The sequence below is a fragment of the Numida meleagris genome, chromosome Z, assembly GCF_002078875.1.
Source record: "Numida meleagris isolate 19003 breed g44 Domestic line chromosome Z, NumMel1.0, whole genome shotgun sequence".
In the NCBI taxonomy this organism is placed as follows: domain Eukaryota; kingdom Metazoa; phylum Chordata; class Aves; order Galliformes; family Numididae; genus Numida; species Numida meleagris.
The window spans coordinates 45,226,540-45,248,023 of record NC_034438.1 but is presented as its reverse complement, the minus strand read 5'-3'; the positions used below and the strand labels follow the sequence as shown (position 1 = coordinate 45,248,023).

The 21,484-nt window shown below is 34.5% G+C and overlaps 1 protein-coding gene across 1 annotated transcript in view; it reads left to right on the top strand.

Moving 5' to 3' along the window:
- Nucleotides 1–21,484, top strand: part of ADAMTS19 (ADAM metallopeptidase with thrombospondin type 1 motif 19) — a 161,603-nt gene that overhangs the window by 122,009 nt on the left and 18,110 nt on the right. Inside the window, exons 16-21 of the mRNA XM_021381171.1 lie at nt 1,606–1,686; nt 9,144–9,301; nt 10,095–10,248; nt 13,048–13,183; nt 15,455–15,659; nt 17,448–17,600. Coding sequence (XP_021236846.1) covers nt 1,606–1,686; nt 9,144–9,301; nt 10,095–10,248; nt 13,048–13,183; nt 15,455–15,659; nt 17,448–17,600 — 887 coding nt within the window. The remainder of the gene's footprint in view (nt 1–1,605; nt 1,687–9,143; nt 9,302–10,094; nt 10,249–13,047; nt 13,184–15,454; nt 15,660–17,447; nt 17,601–21,484) is intronic.

Sequence of the window (21,484 nt, the reverse complement as noted above, 5' to 3'; positions counted from 1 at the left end):
GAATTTTTACAGTGTTTAGATTAATTTAGTGTTCTTCAGAATAAATATCCAAATTTTTTTCTATTAACTAGAGTAATACAATTAAACCAAGCATTGGGAGATTATAAAGTAAAATGTGTGGAGAAGTCTTACAACTTTTCATTGTTTTATCTTAATAACATACTGTAAAAAGGAAAAAGATTTTCTGGTGCAGAATGAATATTAGATTTTCAAACAGTCCTGTGATTTGTTCTTTGAGTGAGATGAATTGTCTGACTACAGCACCATGGTGTTGACAGAGTAAAACACTGAAATCCTAATGAAGTTGATCATGCACCATGTATACTTCCTCTTTAAGTCTTTCCTTTGAATTAGTGTTTGGGCAATTGTTTTTAGCATTTGCAGTTACACTTTTTTTCTGGTGTATAAAATGTACCAAATTTCAAAACAGTAAGTAAATCACATCATAAAATACTGTAATTAAAATCAGACAGTATATCTCTGGACAGTTATGGACTTTAATACATTTCATAGTTTAAAAAAAAAAAAAAAGACATAATCTTCAGGTGTTTCTGCCTGGACCTTGAGCTGAAAGTAATGCAGAACAAGGATCCCAAACCATGGATGAGTCCGAAAGATTATACCACAGAGGAAGTGACAGCTAGTAGAAATAGCAATGTGTCACTGATCTTTTACAGCTAATGTGAATTTCCAAAACCTCAAAATTATTTGGAGTTCTTTGTCAATCCACAATATTATAGTATTGCCATCTAATCACAGCTGTGTTGTTTTATTTCTCAAGAAGCTAGAATATCAGCAATAAATAGAAAGTGTTATTAGCTCTTAAAGAAATGAAAGGTAATGCTGCTTTGCAGTTACCTAATATTCATGTTTCCAGGTTCTGTAAGTGCTCAGTATTTTCATAGACAAAATTACATAGTTAGGAAGAATTAAAATATGTTTTAATGCCTACTATTTGAAGTTCACCTAGATAATATATGATTTATTTATAACACAGTATTTTCCACCTGCATTACCTTTTCACCTCTTTTTACTTAAAGCAAGTGGCTAAACAGTATGTCTTTTCCCACGCTGTATGGAACCAATTTTAATGTAGTATGGATAAATGTATTACATTAACCATAATAATATACTTCAAAGTCTTGCATAACAGCAATTGAACACTTCAGGAAGAAAGCAGGATCACAAAATACTTACAAAAAAAAATAGTTGGATGATAAAAAAAAATTTTAAGGATATTATATTTGTCTCTACATGTGGAGTGAAATAAGAATTCTTTTGCTGTTGCCTCATGTGATAATAACATTATGTTACTTGGTTTCATCTGCGCTAGACCCAGTCTACTCCTCACTAATTCTTGTTATATTTTATTTTGCCACAGTCTTTTAATTTTATTTCAGAGTATTATGTACAAGGCACTGTATCATCAGTTGTTAATGACTGTAATGTTTTTTTGAAGACCTTCAGGCCATTATTATACAAATTATAACTTTTGAAATTTCAAAAACAGAATAGGAGAGAAAAAATAAAAAGAAAAAAACATGCAAGATGTACATTCCTATACTTTTCTACTTAATACATTTGGACATTTGGTCTCATATCTAGGTTATGTGGAAGCTTTGGTGATACCTGCAGGAGCAAGGAGAATCAAAGTTGTGGAAGAAAAACCAGCTCACAGTTATTTAGGTGAGTATCATCGTTTAGAGTTTGTTTTCTGTTTGGATCAGCATTGGAGAGGTCTAACAAGACATGCTTGTGTGATTAAACAAGAAAATTTAAACTTTTCTGAGTAGAAAATAAAATCACTGAGAGAACAATTAAAGAAAAATTGAAGAAACGCCATAGGAATGGCTCCTGCATTTTTTGTTTTGAACTTTCATCTCATCTCATTTAATTTACATACATTTTCAAATAATTAATTTAGATTATTACAGAAAAAAATCACCATGTTTTACATTTCAAGATATTCTGTGCTTCATGTGGAAAACACTAATGAGAGCACTTCATATTGAACTAGTGAAAATAAATGCTTCATACTGAAATGGAATAATTTCTGCTCAGGGAACAAAAAAACAGACTGAACAATATACAGGACATCACCAACAAAGTCAAAGGAATGTTCTAAAATTAGAGTAATAATACAGAAAAATACTTGTTAATGATGTCAAATAATCTGAATATATTCATGGAAATAATTAATCAAAATATTTTATTTATTTATCATTTCTATGAAGTTGCTTTTCATAGGAAAAAGACATTAATGATTTGTAAAGCTCTTGTCTTGGAGAGAATAATTTGTAATTATTGTTAAAGGGTTTAAGTTACAACAATTGGTCCTGTGCAGTGAACTGCTTGCATTTTAACTTATGAGAAACTGATTATGAGAAATGGGACAATGAAATTAACATTTCCTGGGTTTGACAACTGTTATTAGCTCTGGTCATAAGAAATGTCAACGTTTTACAAAACTTTTTACCTGAACATTCTCAATACCTCAACTAAGAGAATGTCAAAAATGGCAAGTCTGAATCATTACCCCTTAAGTTACCAAAGAGTTACTAGTGGTTTATTGTGAGGGATCTGCTTCTCCTGTTAAAATCTCACAGGAGATTTATAGTTCAGAATAATTTCATTGTGCATCAATGGAGTATAAAGATATAAGTATAGGACTGTCCGATCAATAATTGGTTTCATTAATACATTTTCATAATTTTCAATTTATTTTATTCCTCTTTACCTGTGTTACCATAAACAGACAACTGAAGTACTGTTTAGTTCTTATTTTTTAAATAATGTGAAAATAAGTAAACACTAGACTTGTATTTAAGGAAATTTATTCATTTCTCCTGAGTAGTAAACTTTCCTTCCTTATACTGAGACAAGCTAAGAGAATATAATTCTTTTTACACCCATGGAATCATATCAGATATTTTGATTAGTTCTTAGAAGGTGCTAATTAGCATATGATAAACTTTTAATTGATTTTCACTTGAATTTTACCTTTCTTAATGTTGCTGATGTCTGAATGATTATTTTATCAATGGAAACAAATCCCTTCTTTCTAATTAAAACCTAAGTCATTACATTTTTGTTGCTGTTGTTTTTATTTTTACTAGCCAAAAGTACTTAAACGTTCTTCAATTTTAAAACAGATTTATTCTGAAAGCATAAAAATCAAGATTGAATAGGAGTAACAATTTGAACAGTAAAATTTGTGACCGAGTGTAGTGTACTGCAAGTTCTGGGAAAAAGGTATAAGTGTTTCAGCTTAGAAACAATGTTTCTCAGAGAACTGTCTTTAAAATTTTGAAATACAATACGAATTAAATTCTGTGTTTCCAAACAAATGTCTTGTAGTTCTGTGTTTTCACTTGATGTTGCATTGTACTTTGCTTCCTGGGTTTTTGAACTCGGAAGGAGTTAATATATGCCAACAATACTTCTGGCCTGTTTATTTTCATCCACATATTATTAAGTTCTTAAAATAATATAGCTATTGTATACCTAATAATTGCATAACAATCTAGCTGTAAACATACTGTAATGCAGTATACACAAAAATCTGTGTTTCAAAGTAGAATCTAATTTAAACTGCTAGAAATGTGATCCGTGTTTTACACAGGTCAAACAGGGAGGAAATCAAAATGTCATTCTTTAGATTTACTTGGTGATCGGTGTCTCTGTGGTCCTGGAAGTTGCCATGATGATACTGAATTGATTAGTAAAACCACAGTCCACACCAATAGCATCATTATATAAGTGTACTGTGGAAGCTAATCTTCAGAGAAGTTCTTTCTTAACCCCTCAGATATCCTCTTTATCTGAGATATCAACAAATATCAACATATACCACAATAACAGAACTCTGTCATCCTAGGAGAAAATGTAAAGTATAACCTGCAACTGCATTTACTGAATTGATGAATGCTCTAGGTATGTCCTGTCTCTTTTGCCCTCTGGAGAGAAAGAAAGGATTTATTTACAATTTGAAAAAAATATATAGCTTTTTCTATTGTGACATAGTCAAATATTAGTGTTTCCTCCTAACCTTAAGTTATATGAGAAAACACATACAAAATTGTGTTCCTTTCCTCAGTAGGAATCTTCTATTCAAAAATATTTCTATAATAGTTTCTATTCAGGAATATAAATTTTTTATACTAGTAAAGAGATGAAAACAATTATTTATTTAACTTGAGAATTTTTCCTAAACCATAACCTTATTTATTTTAGAATTAGGATCTCTAAAAAAGAATTTTGAGATATATTTTTAAGGAGTGAACTTGCAGTGGTAATCTTGTCAAATTTAAACTGTTTTGGTGTGAGTCTACTTTCACTGTCATTTACTTGAAAAGTTTTATCAAATTTCTCTGTAGAAGAAAAATGCCCTTTGTCTACACAGAATTATGCAGCAGATACAAATTGTACTAGCTTTATTAACTATTCCCTTGCTTTTATATGCAGTACCAGCACAATACGCGTTGTAGTTCAGTGAAATAAAAGTTATAAAGAAAGTGCAAGTAGGTTAGCAAAGCGACAAATGAAAATATGTAATGAAGAAAATGGGTGTATCAGGAATCACTTTCTGAGTTAAAACTATTTTTGGAAATAAGTTCATTGTAGGTGTGAACATGGCCTCACAGGAAACAAAAGTAGCACTTACTAATTTTAAGCATAGACTAGCACTTATGTTATGCATAGTCTTAAAGAGTCTTTAATTTTCATTAGATTATGTATTTGCATATGGGTGAGATACTTGTAAATATATTTCTTTTTACCATGGTATAGTTGCTACCAATTACAGTGATTAAGCAGGCCAGCCTGATTATTCCATTCTATTTTCAAGAGGTTTTCTGAGAAATTAAAGTCAGTCTTTTTGTTTCTATATGAAATACATTTGTTGTTCTATCATAGCAAAACATGCATGCTCCTTCTCTTGTTCTCAGCTTCTCATTATAATAACAACAATGACATTAACACAAGGATTTCCTGGATACTAATAATCAGTTAATTAGTTGCAGTGGTGCTGAAATGTTATCAGTTGCTTTTAGCAATACACGGACCTCTGGATTGAGTCTATAATTTGATAGTTATTGCTGATAAAACAGAAAAGTACCCATGAGCTTGTTCTGCTTTTTCAGTAGTGTTATGACAAGTGACAAAAACGTAATGTGATGGGTGAGCAATTGGCTGATGGGTCAGGTTTAAAGGGTTATAGAAAATGGGCTTGTGTCAGGTTAGTGGCCAGTTATTCATGGCAACTGAGTATATCTAAGCTTTTCAATTTAAGCAAAAGATAATCCTTTGCTGACACTTGTCATTCTGCTGCTTACTCACCTGACAGCATTTCTGTTTGGTTTCTCTTTTCTTACTTTAGTTTCCTTAATATCAAAGCAGAGATTTGGAAAAGACTGAAGTAGCAGCAACTAATGGAAAGTTTCCTGCAGAAGATAACATCACGTCCCTTCATTAGTTAATTTTGAGAAAGCAGCAAGGAATTATCAACATTAAAATGTGACCTAGAAGAAAAAAAAAGCAACAACCAATAAAAGTTTCTTCTCATAATAAGACATATCATTTATTGAATGATAATATGTCCCATGTGGTACTACAAAGTATAAGCATAATTGCTTTCATCATCTTTAAACATTAACTGTTCGAATTAAATTGGAAAGAAATACTTGAATATAAAATTAAAATAATTTAGTTAGTAAAAACAGAAACAGTAAGGCATTATATGAAATTACAAGTAACTCTTAATTTTAGTGGCACCATATTTAAAATCAAGATGGAGTTTTGTCCTTCCTGAGATGATAAATTGAAATTTTCTAAGTTATTCAAATTTTGAGTATTATTATTCTTAAAATGTCTTGAAGGTATCACATGATAACCTTAATACAAGTGAAACAGTGACTTCCCTGATGAAAGATATCAGTGAAAGTATTCTGGTTTAGAAATTAATTTCAAACATTTTTTAGATTTGCCCATTTTCTTGACAAAATCAAGTTCATCCAAAATGACATTGTTTTGGTACATTCCTGAAGTGTATGTCTAAATTTTTCTAAAAACAAAAAACAAATTCACAACTCCCAAAGAAGTCCACTTCCCTCTTTTTTGGCACAAACACTTCTTCTTCTGGTAGATTTTCCTTATCAGATTTTTTTTATTGTTTTTCTTTTTCATTATGGATATATTAATCAATATGTTTTATAGCCTGAGAGACAATACACTTGTGTGCTGAATTTTCCTCCTATGTTGCATTACTCTGTACAAGAAATCCTCCTTTATCAAAAGCTAAGCAGAGTAGGGAGTACACGTATGGCATGGATTAAAACTCAGTGAACTTGCTTGCAATAACAGATGTGATAGGATCAAGTAGAAGCTGGACTACCTAAATCCAAGCCTAAATTTTAGGCACAAGAACACCCATTCTTCCTTCGTCTAACTCCAGGGGCTCAGGTGAGGAAGCTGAGAGCAGAAAATGCTAGAGCTGATGTATTTCTGTATTCTGGGACTGGGATTTCAGTCCTCTGAAGACTTCTGTGTGCTGTGGCACATAACATTGCTTTTAAAGACACGGAAGACAGTGCAAGGTGCACTGCTCTCCAGGGAGAAGACTCTGCTCCATCTGAGCAGCATTACCCAACTGGACCCAGCACTGTCGGTTGCATTTGTGTTGTTTCTGCACAAGAAACAAGATTGGCTTCTACAGTTTTAACACTAAATAGAACTCAATTGACACTAGTAATAGAATGTTTAAACCTGAAATACCAATTTTTAAATCTTGTGAAATGACTGGTTATTTTTAGCACAAGGCATTAATGGATTTTATAATTTTAACATTTATTACACAGCACTGTAGTAGTACACATCAGTGATGTCTTAGGCAATTGTATTGCTGCCAGTCCATAGAGGTATTGCCATTGTTTCCCATAGAAACAAAACATAACAGTATAAATATGAATAGGAGAAAAGACAATTACAGGAATGATTCACATTAACTTACAACTTTAAAGAAGAAATTTTGGACAAGGCTTAAGATGTTGAGGTTCTCTTAAAACAGTTTGATGCCAAACATGCAATTTCAGTAAAGAAGAATGTGTACGACTTTTTGTCCAGAAGGTGACTTCAAGTACATCTTCCCTCACATGATTATTTCAGACATTATTTTGAATTAGATAATAATATAAAATAAAACATAAAATAAAGGTTAAAATAAAGATTCCTCACAGAAGAGTTTCTGCAGATTTTAAGACAGAAAAAATAATAGTATCCAGTGTTCTCAATGTCTAATATCTTTCCTGACTTGATGATGCTTTTAAATATTAATTTGACCAAAAAGAGCAAGCTGTTTCTGTTTGTTAGAGCCATCAAATTAGACGGTGAAAGTCTGTGTAAAATAAGTACTTAAGCAGGATAACAGTAGTATTATCACATTTTGAGGTGGGAAAAAACGTAGACTTAGTGGTTAGAGAGAAATCATTTTGAACCAGAATTTTTTGAAGTTTTAATGTAGTTTCACAAATTTTGAAGAATATCTGGTGAAAATTGTATTTCCCTATATTGTAAAGGTCATAGACCCTAGAAACAGAGAATAATTGCTTTCATCTTAAACTAATTTAATGAATTCTGGAGCCTTCAGTCTTACAAGGCAATAAAGTACTAATTTTAACCTCAATTAATGCTATGCACATGTGGTCTGGATGAATATTTCTTCTGGAAAGTGTTCAGTTGAAGTTTATGTACAGTAGCATTCATAAATACAAGGGCTGTTCTGAAAGTAATGCCTCCCATTTTACTATTTTGGACCATGATGTCAGAGACGGATGTTTGTTTTATGGCAGAAGAGGCTGAACCTTCCTGCTGAAATCTTGTTATGTTTTCTTGCCGTGTGACAGATGGCAGGAGAGGGGCAGTCTTACAGAATGGCGTCTGACATGGAAGGGTGTCCAAAGCAAATGTGTGTCATTGAACTCTTTCATGAGGAAAAACTGGCACCCACTGGCATGCTTACTAAACATTTGTAGAGACTAAATAGTGGATGTGAGCACAATGAGGCAGTGGGTAGTGCATATCAGCAGTGGTGACAGCAATGTGAAAGACAAGCGATGTTGCAGATGCCCATGCACCGCTGTCACACCATGAAATGAAGAGCATCTCAATTAGGTCATCCACACGAATGGGTGGATTGTGACCAGGGAATTGTGTACTGAGCCAAATATTGGTTTCAGTGCATTGGAAATGATGATGGCAATGTTGGAATATTGCAAAGTTTGCACCATGTGGGTCCTGTGAATACTCACATGGAAACAGAAAGAACACCATATGCAAGTTTGTCAGAACCTGTTCAACCAGTGCAAGTCTGAATATGACTATTTTCTGGACTGCATCATTAGCACTTACAAGATGTTGTATGACTACTACTAGCTGGAGTCAAAACAGCAGTCCATGGAGTTTTGACATTTGAATTCCCCACTGAAGAAAAAGAGATGGCTTTTAGCAGGTAAAGTAATGTACATAGTCTTTTGGGATAGGAAAGGGGTGGTCCTTCTGCATTTCTTGTCAGCCTGCTGACAAAGCTGAAGTCTCAAACTTCCGGAGTCAGGCTAGAGAAGAAGACAACCTTTCTCTTGCAACATGATAACACCTGGCCTCTTACCAGTTTGAAGACTGTGGAGCACTGCCAATCTTGGCTGGACTGTCCTACCAACCCACTGTATAGCCCAGATTTGATGCCTTCTGACTTACCTCTGTTCAGGCTGATGAAAGATGAACTGTGTGGGCAATATTTTCCTAGCAATAGCAGAGTCATAGCACTGTGAAACAGTGAGTCACCTTTGCTGGTGCAGATTTTTTACAAGTGCAGTATGCAGGCTCTTGATCATTGCTGGTAAAAATGCATAGATAATGGTGGTGACTGTGTTGAAAGATAGTGTTTCATAGCTGAGAACTTGCATATGTTATTGTGCTCTTTGCACCTTTTGTAGTTTCCATGGAGATGACTAGCAGACTTTACTTTTGGAGTGAACTACATATCTTTGCAGATTTATGTGATTTCATCTACCAGTTAAATTATCCAATCAGCATGTGGAAAAAGGCTAGAATCACTACTGACCGAACATTTTTAAATGTATTTTTTGCAGCTCTTCGAGATGCTGGTAAACAGTCAATCAATAGTGACTGGAAGATAGAACATTCAGGAACATTCAATATTGCTGGTACTACTGTCCATTATGTTCGAAGAGGTCTCTGGGAGAAGATTTCTGCCAAAGGTCCCACAACTTCTCCCTTACATTTACTGGTATGACAATATGGATTTTGTGTTTTATTTTGCCTTTTTTTTTTTTTTTTTAACATGATTCCTTCCATATCGGCTTCTGCAGATAATGAGATCGATGGAAGATAGACCTGCTGATCTGTTAGCCCACTTTCTAAAAAGCCCTTTTAAATTCAATAATAAGCTTTGCATTATTGAGTCAGGATGGAAGGTCTCAGCAGCTTAAGCATTAAATTACTACCAGATGTTTTCTATCCTCATGGCCCATTGGCTATATTTAGCACAGTATTGCCATTTGTGTAATCACCAAGTTGTCCTTTAAGAAGTAGAGTTTTGATACACTTCACTGCAGGGAGGAAAAGTTGGTAGCCAAATGAGAAATCCAAAAGGAAAGATAAAGAAATGATGCAAAAATACTTCACAATTCAAAATTCTTTAATTGCAGGAAATTCTCTTGAATGTCTAAATAGTTTAAATATGTCTAGGAAAGACATCATCTGAAAGAGCACTGAAAACACAGGACATAATTCCCTGGATTTGTTATGAATTTTGTTTTGCTTTGTTGTTTTTCTTTTTTAAATAAATTATTTTACATGGAGAGCTTTTAGACCTTTATGTTAAATAAAAACATTTTTCCAGTTGTTCTGAGTTGGGTACCTCTATCAATTTCTCCAATCAAATCTATCAGAAAAGTCTAAAGGCTACAGAGGAATAAGTCATTCTGTCAAGCTCTTCAAGATTGTTTCTTCAATGATTCAGTTGTGTTCTCCTCAGTGCCTGTCCTCACAGGAATGTTTTCCTTCTCTGTAATTTACAGGTGCTGCTTTTCCATGACCAGAGCTATGGTCTACACTATGAGTACACAATCCCACTGGATCCTCCTCCTGAGAATCAGAGCTCTAAAGTACCAGAACCTCTTTTCATGTGGACTCATTCTGGCTGGGAGGACTGTGATGCTGTATGTGGAGGAGGTAAAAGCAACAACAACACATACATTCAATGCATATGTATATAGAGTATGCATATATATATACTTACACTGTATATATGTGTATATATATACATCAACTAAAATACATGGTGTATGAATATTTCAGACTCTGGTGGTCAGTGTAGTATATTTAATATTATTAATTAATTACTGATATTATTTTATAATATTAGTAATATCCCCATTGTAGCTTGTATGACTACATGGAATGACTGACGTTTTTATTCATTCTTTCTGATTATTTTAAATGAATAATGATAACTATAAATGTAATCTTAATGATAATCCAGTTAAGATTCAAACTAAATAAAGTAGGCAGAAAAAATGATAGTGAAGTAACAAAATCTCAATTAAAAAAATAAATTCAAGTTCAGTTTCCGAGGAGAAATACAAGTGTAAGAGCTACAACAAGTATAGAAGGTTCATGTGCATTTCACTCCGTATTTGGAACTATTGAAAATAAATTATCTGTAAAAGACATTTCAAACTACAGAAAAGCTGAACCCCAATCTCAGATCAAATATGTTACATGAGTTGAGAATGATCCAGAAATATACGGAGCAAATATGGCAACAGCAGATATTAGTATGCTTTTGCAATATTTTTCAAATGTTTATGTTTATAAACTGTAAAAAATGTTAATTTGAAAGAACAAAAAATATGAAAACAAGTATTGGAGTTTGAATGATATTACTGTAACAAAATCGTTTTCAATCAGTCAAGTATTTAGAAGCTGGTTATTAGAAAACATGAGGGATTTTTTAATGATGGCACCCCAAAGAGATCTGTTAATATGTTGTGTAATTAATTTTTCAGACTTACACTGTGAATAACATATTAATTATCAACACCTGTCTTTCCTGCTTACAACTTTGATAACCACAGCTGCTATGATCAGTAGACGTGAAAATTGCTGTGCACCTTGTCATTCAATAAGAAAGCCTGGAAACACTTTACCTTCTTACATCAGCAAAACAAAGAACACAGTGTTCTAGCTACTTTGATTCTGCAAGCAGTCCCGGTGTCATGACAGATTACTGTAGTTTCCATAAACATGCCTTTTGTGGTTTGGTAAGAAAGCTTCTTCCCTGAAGGCATTTTGTATGTGGTACTAGTATCATCCTCTGTTTCTTTGTAGTGCACTCATATTCACTTGGCATATTCATGCTTTTTACAGTTTCCTGAAGTATTTTTAGAATAATTGGAATGCTACCAAAATCTCTCATTATTGCTTCAGGTATTTCAAGAGTTACCTATCATTTGGAAAAGTCTTAAAATGCACTATGCCAGTGATTTTTTTTCTACATTAATGCTTAAATAAATATTTTAGTGTTTTATTGTAATGTTTATTTTTATCATATTTTTCTCTGTTGTAATTGGACATCACTTTTTATTTTTGTTTAAAATAGCTGAGTTTATGCAAAGTTCTATGAAAGGTTTTTTTTACTGCAAATATTCTGAAATAAAAGTGAAAGATTTTTCTCACTTTAAATCTTCTTCTCTTTCTTTCATTTAATATGAAGAATTGTGCTTGAATTTTTATCATCAATATTTTGATGAACCTGATTAAAGAATTTAACAGTTATCAGTAGTTTTCCTTAAATGTTTAAAACATCTGTCAGGATGAAAGAACTGATGAAGCCATGTGGCTTTGTGCACAATTATATATGTTGCTGGTCTGCAACTTCCTGTGTTGCAGAAAAGCATTCTTTGTGTGTGAGAGAATATGAATGCACAGATGGATATGTAAATGCAGAAAAAAATGTCAAACATTTTGAATGCTGTATGTGATGGATTAGTTGCATGTGCCCTCACATGCACAAACACTGTGTAAAATGTCATTTGCAGTCACACAGATAATGATTACTTATAACTTTGCTGCTTGATCTGCAGGCACATTTCTGACTGCTATTAAATACTGCATTCTTGGGTCTGCCCTGCTTCTGCACACACCCTGTTTGTCAGTAAACTTCCAGACAGAAACAGGAAGAAGGGGTTATGAAGTTATTTTCTACTAACTGAAGACTTTAATTCAGGGCTTGCTGGTTTTCTAAAAACTATACTCCAGTTTGATTACAAGGTACTGCTTGTGGTAATTATTGCGTTCAGTTCTGATTTCTTACCTATTCAAGACAATTGGGCATCAGTCCATCTGTCAAGGTAATGTTTATGTAACAGAACATGCATTAGGTCTCCACCAGCAGTAATCAGCTTCCTAAATGGTTATGCTACAGATCAGATCATTGACATGGCTTTTTTTCTTTAGTGAAATCTCCTTTCTGAAGGCTGCAGGACTGATTCCCTTTAGCTGAGTGCTGGCCACACCAGCCGATATGCTACTAATCCAAGCAGAACTGCTAAACTCAAGCAACCCATTTAGGCAGGATTTGTTATTCCCTTCCTTTAATTTAACAAGCAAACATGTCTTCTTTCTATGTGATTTTTTAAAACACAAGCTGTGCTGAGAACACTGGGGTCTTGGTGGCTGAGGAGAAAACAATTACAGCAGTAAGACGTGGGGTTTGGAATATGACTTGTTGCAGGAGTAAAGCAGCAATATTCTAATGACACTGGTATGCAAATACTGGATTAAGAAAATACATTGTTCCCTAAAAAGTTTAGTGTCTCCCTTAGGCTCGCTGCTCTCTGTGTTTTTCACTTCTTTGTGCCAAACTGAACATAAAATGACTGCATCTGATGTAAAGATAACTTTTGCATTCCTTTTTAACAAAGTTGCATGGTCCTGCTTTCTCCACATACCTGCTTTACCTTCTACTAGGTGAAAGGAAGACAACAGTCTCTTGCACAAAGATTATGAACAAGAATGTCAGTCTTGTGGACAACAAGAAGTGCAAATATTTAACAAAACCTGAACCACAGATCCGAAAGTGCAATGAGCAGCCATGCCAGACCAGGTAATAGTGATTTGGTTACATCAGACTGATATCTAGATGTAAAAATCTCAGGAGCATTTACTGCCTCTGGCAATCAATGCTCAGTAAAGCTGTGTTTCCAAAAGGTTATAGTGTGAAATGTGGAGGATGCTGAAACATTTGACGTTGTTTCTCTTAGGTTTGAATGAAAGAGAGCCCGTAAGCACGTCTAAATCAATTATCATTCAATAAAGCAGCTTATAACTTTCCTCAGTAGCAGTTTTCACTGGCCAATGCGTACAGTGAAATTGAAATGTAATTGCTGTTTATGTAAAGATGGATTTAATCACATGCTTATAATTAATGATATATTAGATTTTTGTTGAGTCAGGGCTGCACTCCTTTAAAAACACTCAAAAGTTCTGGACACACTAAGTAGTAAACAAATAAATAACAATCTGTTAATTAGATTTTTTACATTGGTTTAACTTGAAGTGTAGAAAGCCTTCCCTTCACTCCTCTTCTGCCGCTCCCCTGGTTCTTTTGTCTGTGGATCTATATAGAGAACTGGACTCTGACAGCTGGATGGTGAAAGAAACAGAAGGAGCTTCTTTCTCTGAATTTCACTCCAGGAGGCAGATGCAGCCTGCAGTAGGGTGTGCCTACAGCCAAGTTGGCAGCTTGTCCCTGACAGTGGCTGGCCTGGCTGACATGACAACCCACAGCAGGGTTTGCCATCTTTTGTCTGGATGACAGCTAAGAATCATGACTGAGGAAGTCCCCAGCTCCTGTGCAGACCTACATGATGTGTCTGCCACCTTTCAGGAGAGGGGAGAGCAGCTAGTGGTAGTCAGCTGGCAGCTCTGGGAATGAGAGTGCTGGGACAGATCCCCAGAGGCCTTCGGGAGGAGAGGTAGATAGTATTTTTAAAGAAAATAATGCAAAGCAAATATAATGCAAGTATTGTTGAAGAAAGTGTGTAAAATGAACCAGTAGACATAGCTTTGTTGTAAAGCTTGAAATACTAAGATCGATAAAGTACAACTTGTAATACATTTTAAGTGAGACTGAACTACTAACATTTGTATTTCCACAGACAGTTAACCAGTAGATAGATTTTTATTTAGTTATATGCATACTTGACCAGATTAGTATTTTATTTTATCAGTGTCACTGTACACTGAATGGATTGAAATGAAATAGTCTGATATTCTTCTGAGGCATTGTCAAGGATGTATTTTTAATGTTTTTTTACTTTTTTAAGCTTATTAAATTAAAATTTTCACTGTTATTAATTGCTATGTGGAGATACTGTGCTGTGACAGAAAGATATCATGGTTCAGCTTTTAATATACTATTAACAATTCTTACAAAATAAATATTGTTAACTTTCAACAGAAATGTAGTTAAAGCATATGCTTGCATGACTAGTTGTTTATTAATGGCACAGTCTGTGAATTGTAAATCGAGTCTTTAGACTACTAATAAAAAAAACTCAGTTAAATGTTTAGTTTTTGTAACATAAATATGTGTGACAGAAGGTTGGAATAGATTTGTTAAGCTTCAGTGTCCTAAAGATCTCCCTTGCAAATCTAACATCCTGGAATACACTTGTGTACTGCATTAATGTCAGAACATAAGATTTTTAAGGGTGTACGTCTGGCTTCTGGAGCTGCAGAACATTTGGGGAAAATTAGCCTCTAGAATGATTACGTTCCAGGTATACGGGCTCTGCCAAGCTGCATCATCAGCCTTATTTTTTTGCTGTGATTTAAGCCAAGCAACTTGATTTAGGCCTGATCCTAAAGAACATGAAAAAGTCTGAGCTCCTCTGCTTCCTCCAGAACAACACATAGGAGCGATTCTGTTCTGAATTTTTTTTAAAAAAAATGATGGACGTCCATGCAGGGCATACATTTGACATATAGGTAGCCATAGAAATAGACAGAAAATAAAAAGCTGATTAGTGGTCTGTCATGTTTGAAACAAGTAACACTATTTTGGAGCTTTTCTAATTGGACTTGCAATGACAAGAGAGTACTCTGAAAACATGGAAAGTGATTATATGAACATTAACTTATTCATAGAATCACAGCATAGTATTTAAGTTTAAAATATGTTAGATTAGTAATTAGTCTGTTTAGTGCTAAATATTAAGTTAAATAAGATTTAAAGATTCTTTACATAACATGTAAAGAACATTTACAAGTGTATCCTGACTAAGAAAGTATTGGTAAGCAAGAGAATAAGCGATATAATGGGACTTTTTCCATCCTGATTTCTTCTTACTGTATTGCCTGTATTTCTTTGTAGATGGATGATGACTGAATGGACTCCATGTTCAAGGACATGTGGAAAAGGGACACAAAACAGACAAATAGCCTGCACACAGCAGCTCAGAAATGGGACCCTGATCAGGGCAAGGGAGAGAGATTGCCTTGGGCCAAAGCCTGCTTCTGCACAACGCTGTGAAGGCCAGGACTGCATGACTGTGTGGGAGGCGGGAGTCTGGTCTGAGGTGCTGCATTTACTTATATAAGCACACTGTGATTATTTATGCATTTGTATTTTCTGAGAATTGAGAGGTTTTTTCTAGCAAAATTTGATTCAGGATCCTCATGCAATGATTTAGCAAGAAAATCAGGACTAGGAAAACAAGGTGTATAGAACTACTACATTTTACCTAGTTAATGTCCTGGAACAGTTTATTTTGGCCTATTTTCAAGCACTTGATATAATCAAGTATATCCTGACTGTAGTAATGGGTAACTGGGGGTAAGTGGAATTAAGACAGTTACCAGCTACAGAAATGTGGGTTCAGACTGTGAGTGTCTGTGAGGTACTTTTGTACCAAGGGATGCTGATCAGATTGGAGCTTCCGTTTTACTTCAGAGAGGCCAGGAGGGAGGCTACTTGCAAAAAAAGGACATTCCCTTCTCTTCCTTTTTCCAAGAGCAGCACAAGCACTGAGCCCAAAGGCTTGTAAATATTTTTGGATCCATTTATCCTGAAGCATTAGTGCAGACATATGATCATTTGATTTTCTTCTTCTTCTAATAAGCCATACTAATTCTTAAAGTAATTGACTGTGGAGGAAGAAGGGAGTTGTTATCACTGCCGTCTGGAGAAGCTGAAGGGGTTATTTAAAGCTTCTCCCTCCACTGGAAGAATACAGCACTTCTAAGCTGTGCTACAAGTCCCTCCAGGCTGAAAATAAGAATAACAGCTTCTGAATGTGGGTACAGAGCTTTGTTCAGGTTTCTCTGCTCAGCAGCACAGGGAATATTTTCAAAAAGGAAAAGCAGATGCTAAGGTGTAGATAAAAGGAGTAAATAGCAGCAGTTGCTTGTCTGATACAGAGGTTTATAATGCAAAAGTTGATTGTGGGAAGAGTCATGTATGCTTACAGTGGTGTCAAAAAGAAACCCATGTGATTTAGTTGATTTGTTTCACTTGAGAGATAACAAATAAATAAGTACATTTCTACTGGAATCAATAAATGTATTTTGAAGAGCGAGGTGTTTCCCATAGACATTCCTACTATCACCGTTGAACTGGAAGCATGCCATTACTGCTTCCTGCAGTTACAACTGTCTTGGCGAAGGAGAGTTTTGATCTGCAAGCAGTGGGATGATCAAAAGCAGTGATAATGTTTTAAGAAGGAAATGGCATAATTTTTGGCAGCATAAGTGGGGATAGCAAAAAAAAGCATAGATTAAGAACTTCCATGGAACTTGAGGAGAGTTTTAACGTGCTTTATATGCCGTGAATTTGAATTTTCAAATTCAGTCTGGATTCTTGATAGGTTTAGAGTATTTACTTTCCTATTTTAACTCTTTTCTTCTTACAAAGGTGGAGTTTATTTGAAATTGCTTCATATCTTGTATTTACAAACTTTATTTGGTGTTATTTAGTGTTTTTTTCATTATATTTCTTTTAATTATTCAAACAAAAATTGCATTATGTTTTTACTGCCACCGTCATTTCATCATGTCATTTCTAAATGTTCCCTTATCCACACACAGTTTTTAAGGCTTAGTTTTTTCTTAAGCAAATACTTCTTTCATCGAATTATATTTTATATATATATATATATATACTATATATCACATATAAATCTAAAAATGATTATTCTGCCCCATACAGAATTTTTGTTCATGTGTTAGTTCTTAGCAAATCAAGTATCTGCACAAGGATTGAAAATCAGGAAATCATCGAAGTCCTGAAGTATTTATTTATAATAGTTTGGCAGAAGTCATTGGCAGAGGCCTTTTGTAGAAACCTGAAAAACATCTTTTTCCAACAGTGCTCTGTAAAGTGTGGAAAGGGAGTACGGCATCGAACTGTGAGGTGCACCAATCCCCGCAAGAAATGTGTTTTGTCCACAAGACCTAAAGAAGCAGAGGACTGTGAGGACTATTCCAAATGCTATGTCTGGAGAATGGGAGACTGGTCTAAGGTGAGATATCCTTGATTCTGCTGTCTCATAGCATAATACATTCTGCAGGCTAAATTCTCTGTACGATGTACAGCTTTTCTTAGAGATCTAGGACACTCCCAGTTGTGAAAAAATAAGGCTACAAAAAAAATTCAAAACGTGAAGTCACATTGTGACCAAAATGTAAAAAAAAATAATCAGGAATGTGAATGAGTTGAATGTTCAATATTGTGCAGATGTGATATAAATTTACTGTTTCCAGTAGGCAGGCAAAAAAGTCTGGGACCTGAAGAGTATGGAATATATTAAGTGTCTGTATTCGCAAATATGCTATTATTTCTTTCCCAGAACTATTTGAAAATTTTGATAACACTTGATTAAGCAAAGTAGCAGTTATCTTGCCTGTATGCTTTTATTTTCTGCTAGACTTATTCTCTTGCTTGCCTCTCACTTGATATCTTACTAAGACAATGTGTGAGACACATTGAATACTGTGTTTCGCTCACAGCAAGAGGTTCCTGAACGTGTCTGGAAAGCAGCGTACAGGCTATCAATTATCAGTGTGTAGTACACGCTTTGGTGAGATACTCTATTGTGTCTCTTTGCCACTTCCACTTCCATCAGAGACTGGCAGAGGCCCAATGTCTGTTGTTGTATGTCCTAATTCTGTCAGGCATTTCTCATTGTAATGTGGAATTTGTTTCAAGAGTTGCTTAACAGAATGATTCTGGGAAAATAACTTAATTTCCATTACTAAACATTTAAAGTAATTTCCTTAGGTCATCCTACTGAGTCCTGTCTCCCAGCTACCTCATCGTGCTTTTTTCTGAACCAGGACAAGGTATTGTTTGCCAATTAGATGTAATTCAACTGTAATAAATTATAATTCATATACTCCACTTAAGGTCATTTCAAACACGTTTTATTGTGTTTGCACATTTTATCTGTCCATGATTCCAAGAAGTTATACCCTTCAGCCTCATAAGGAAGGATGTTTAGCATGGTCAATTTCCAAATACACCATTTAATAACTAGAAAGCATGTATTACTGGATTTTTCTGAGTACCTGATGCAACTATCAGTTTTTTCCTTGGCATGGGGATTTTGATTTCAATGAAATACAGAAGCACAGGCCAAACTGTATCAGAAGATGCTGGTTAGATCTGTGATTGAATGAATGTGTTATTGGACTGGTACCCTGAACATCTGGTACAGTTTCAAATATTCAAAACACGATGAAATTCTGAAAAAAACTTGTCAAGGTTTTTTATTGCCCTATCACAGATCATGCTCTAGCAGGGAGATTGTAATTTATTTATTTATTTATTTATTTTGCTTCTGTTCATAACTTTGCAAACATCTCTTCTACTTTCAGTGCATAACATTAATGCAGAAGCTTTTAAACTTGCTTGCATGGAGAAGTATTTAATGTATTTTTAGTTGCTTTTAATATGATGTAACAGCTGGAAACAAGGACTAAAGCCAGTAATGTATGACTAGCCAGCGTTCCAAGAATTAGCTGCAAGAACTGTATGGGTAATGAGTGTTTCACAGAATTCTACTTGTGAGCTCCCATTTTATGACTATGGTGACTGTGAGGTACAAATTGTCACTATCATGTTACTGCTTACTCAATTTTCTTGTCTTCTTTATAAGTTATTTTCAAATATTTGATTTTTTGGAACACCCTCATAGAAACAAGAAGATAACCCCCTACCTTAGCTCCTTCACAAATACAAGGTGGCATAGCCATTAATTTTTATGCAACAGCCAGAAGCAACTTATCTTCAGAAGCAGGGTTTCTTTTACAAGAAGATATGTTTGGAAATAAGTCTAGTAGTTGCATTTCCGTACCACAAAACTGCAGAAAAAACTTGCTCATACGACACTAGCACAAGCAAGGAGTAGACTGTGTAGAAATGACCATCTGCTTTCTTAGCTGAAGCAGTCATTCAAATCAGCATTGCTGAGGCTATGTGAGTATGCTTAGACAGTTATGATACATTCCCAGTGCCCTCTGGAGAAAAAGAAGGGCTTTATTCTCTGATCCAGTACTTTTCACAAACATCTATGTCATAGATTAATGTACAAGAATGTATTTCTTCCTGTTTAAAATCTACTGACATTTCAGTAAATTTCTGCTTTCCTCCTGTCAAAGGTGTAACAGTATCACCTAAATTGTAGTTTAAAGTTCAGAAACAGAATATGAGAAAATATTTCATATGGAATTGATAAAAACTTCTGAATGGTTAACATACAGCCTGAGTGTGACTTACACAGCTGAGATTTTCCAAGATTTATACAAAAAAAAAGATACTTTAATTTCTCTACAGAGACATGAGTTTAATTTAAAATATACTTGGATTTCCTTTTTTTTTTCCCTGTTACTATTCTGTTCCACTGCTAGAGTACATAGCAACATGAAGTCATGTAATACATATTAATAAATCTGCAATAGGGGAAACAAATGGAAAGCCCAGATAAATGTTGATCTTTGCTCTCTGTTTGTTTCTAACTTAGAAGTTCAGTGTAGCCTTTTGTGTTCACTGTTTTTACTCTTTAGGATCATTCTTGACATTGACAGAAGGCTGTTCCTATGAGCAAAGCCAAGTTCCCCCTAGCTAATGCCAAGACTTGGCTTGAAAAATTTAAATGACGCTTCTCACACATTGAAACAAGAGGCTTAATGTGATCCTTATTGGCTTTACTGCTCCCCTTGAACTCCTAAGGCATAATTTTAAATGAATCTTAAACTGGACTATTACTGGAAAGATAACATTATTAATAAACCATGGTAGTGCTGTAATGGAGTTAATATTCTTTTAGAGGTACAGTCGCATTGAGATCAAATAATTATTTTGCTCAACATTTTAACAATAATACTAAGATCAAAGAAAACTTGACCAAAACTACAGGCTTCAGTAAGTCAAAAAACACATAAAATCTTCAAAAATTCAGATTTAATTTAAAAGTATGCTGTATAATCTGGACCATATGCAGCATTAAACTCCATAATAGCTCTTAAATCAGCAAGGTGGCTCAATATGCTAAAGATTTCTGTTCTCAACATCAGTTGTACTGTACACCTGTCCTCATGAGTGTGCTGAGAAAGTAAAGGCTCAAATTGAGCTGCTGGAGCCACTGCCTTGAGATATTACTAATTACATTGTCTTTTCTCAGTGAATGCTGTCCGTGGAATACAACGCTGAGCAACATAAACATTTTCTTCAGATGAATAAAGCTTACAACATTCACTATAACAGAGCATGATGTAGCTCGCTTTTAACTGGAGCAATATGCTTTGCTAAGAATTCATCATCTAAGGATAAAGAAATAAGCAGGAGAGAAGAGAAATGAAATGCATGTGCAGTTTGTTTACGCATCTAGATGGCTTACTTGAGAAGTTCACATCATTGTAGGAGTAGTTACTTAAATGTCAACAGTATAGGATACCCAAAGGTTGTGTTTAGGGAACTTTATGTCGGAAGTTAAATATATACATATATTTTGCTATTATCTAGAATCCTCAGAACATTGGTAGAATAAATTAATAAAAGGCAGGATGAATTTTGGAAGGGAGGATAATTTGGGAGAAGAGTAGGTTATGAAAACAATAATAAAAATCTTACGTTTGATGTGATATTATACCAGAAACTTCTGGAGGGATTCAGCAAGTGACAATAGGATCAAAACAATGGTCAAGATAATAGAATTTAGGAACAGACATTTGTAATAAGTGAAGGAGTATAAAGTATATTTGTATAGGAAACAAAGAATATAATGTGATGTCAGTGCTAAGATAAGATTTTGTTAAGGAAGCTGAAAAGACAAGATGCACTCAGTAGAGTCTAAAGAGGCTAAAGAGGAAGTGGCAGCAGAATTTCTAAATAGTACCTGTGTATTAG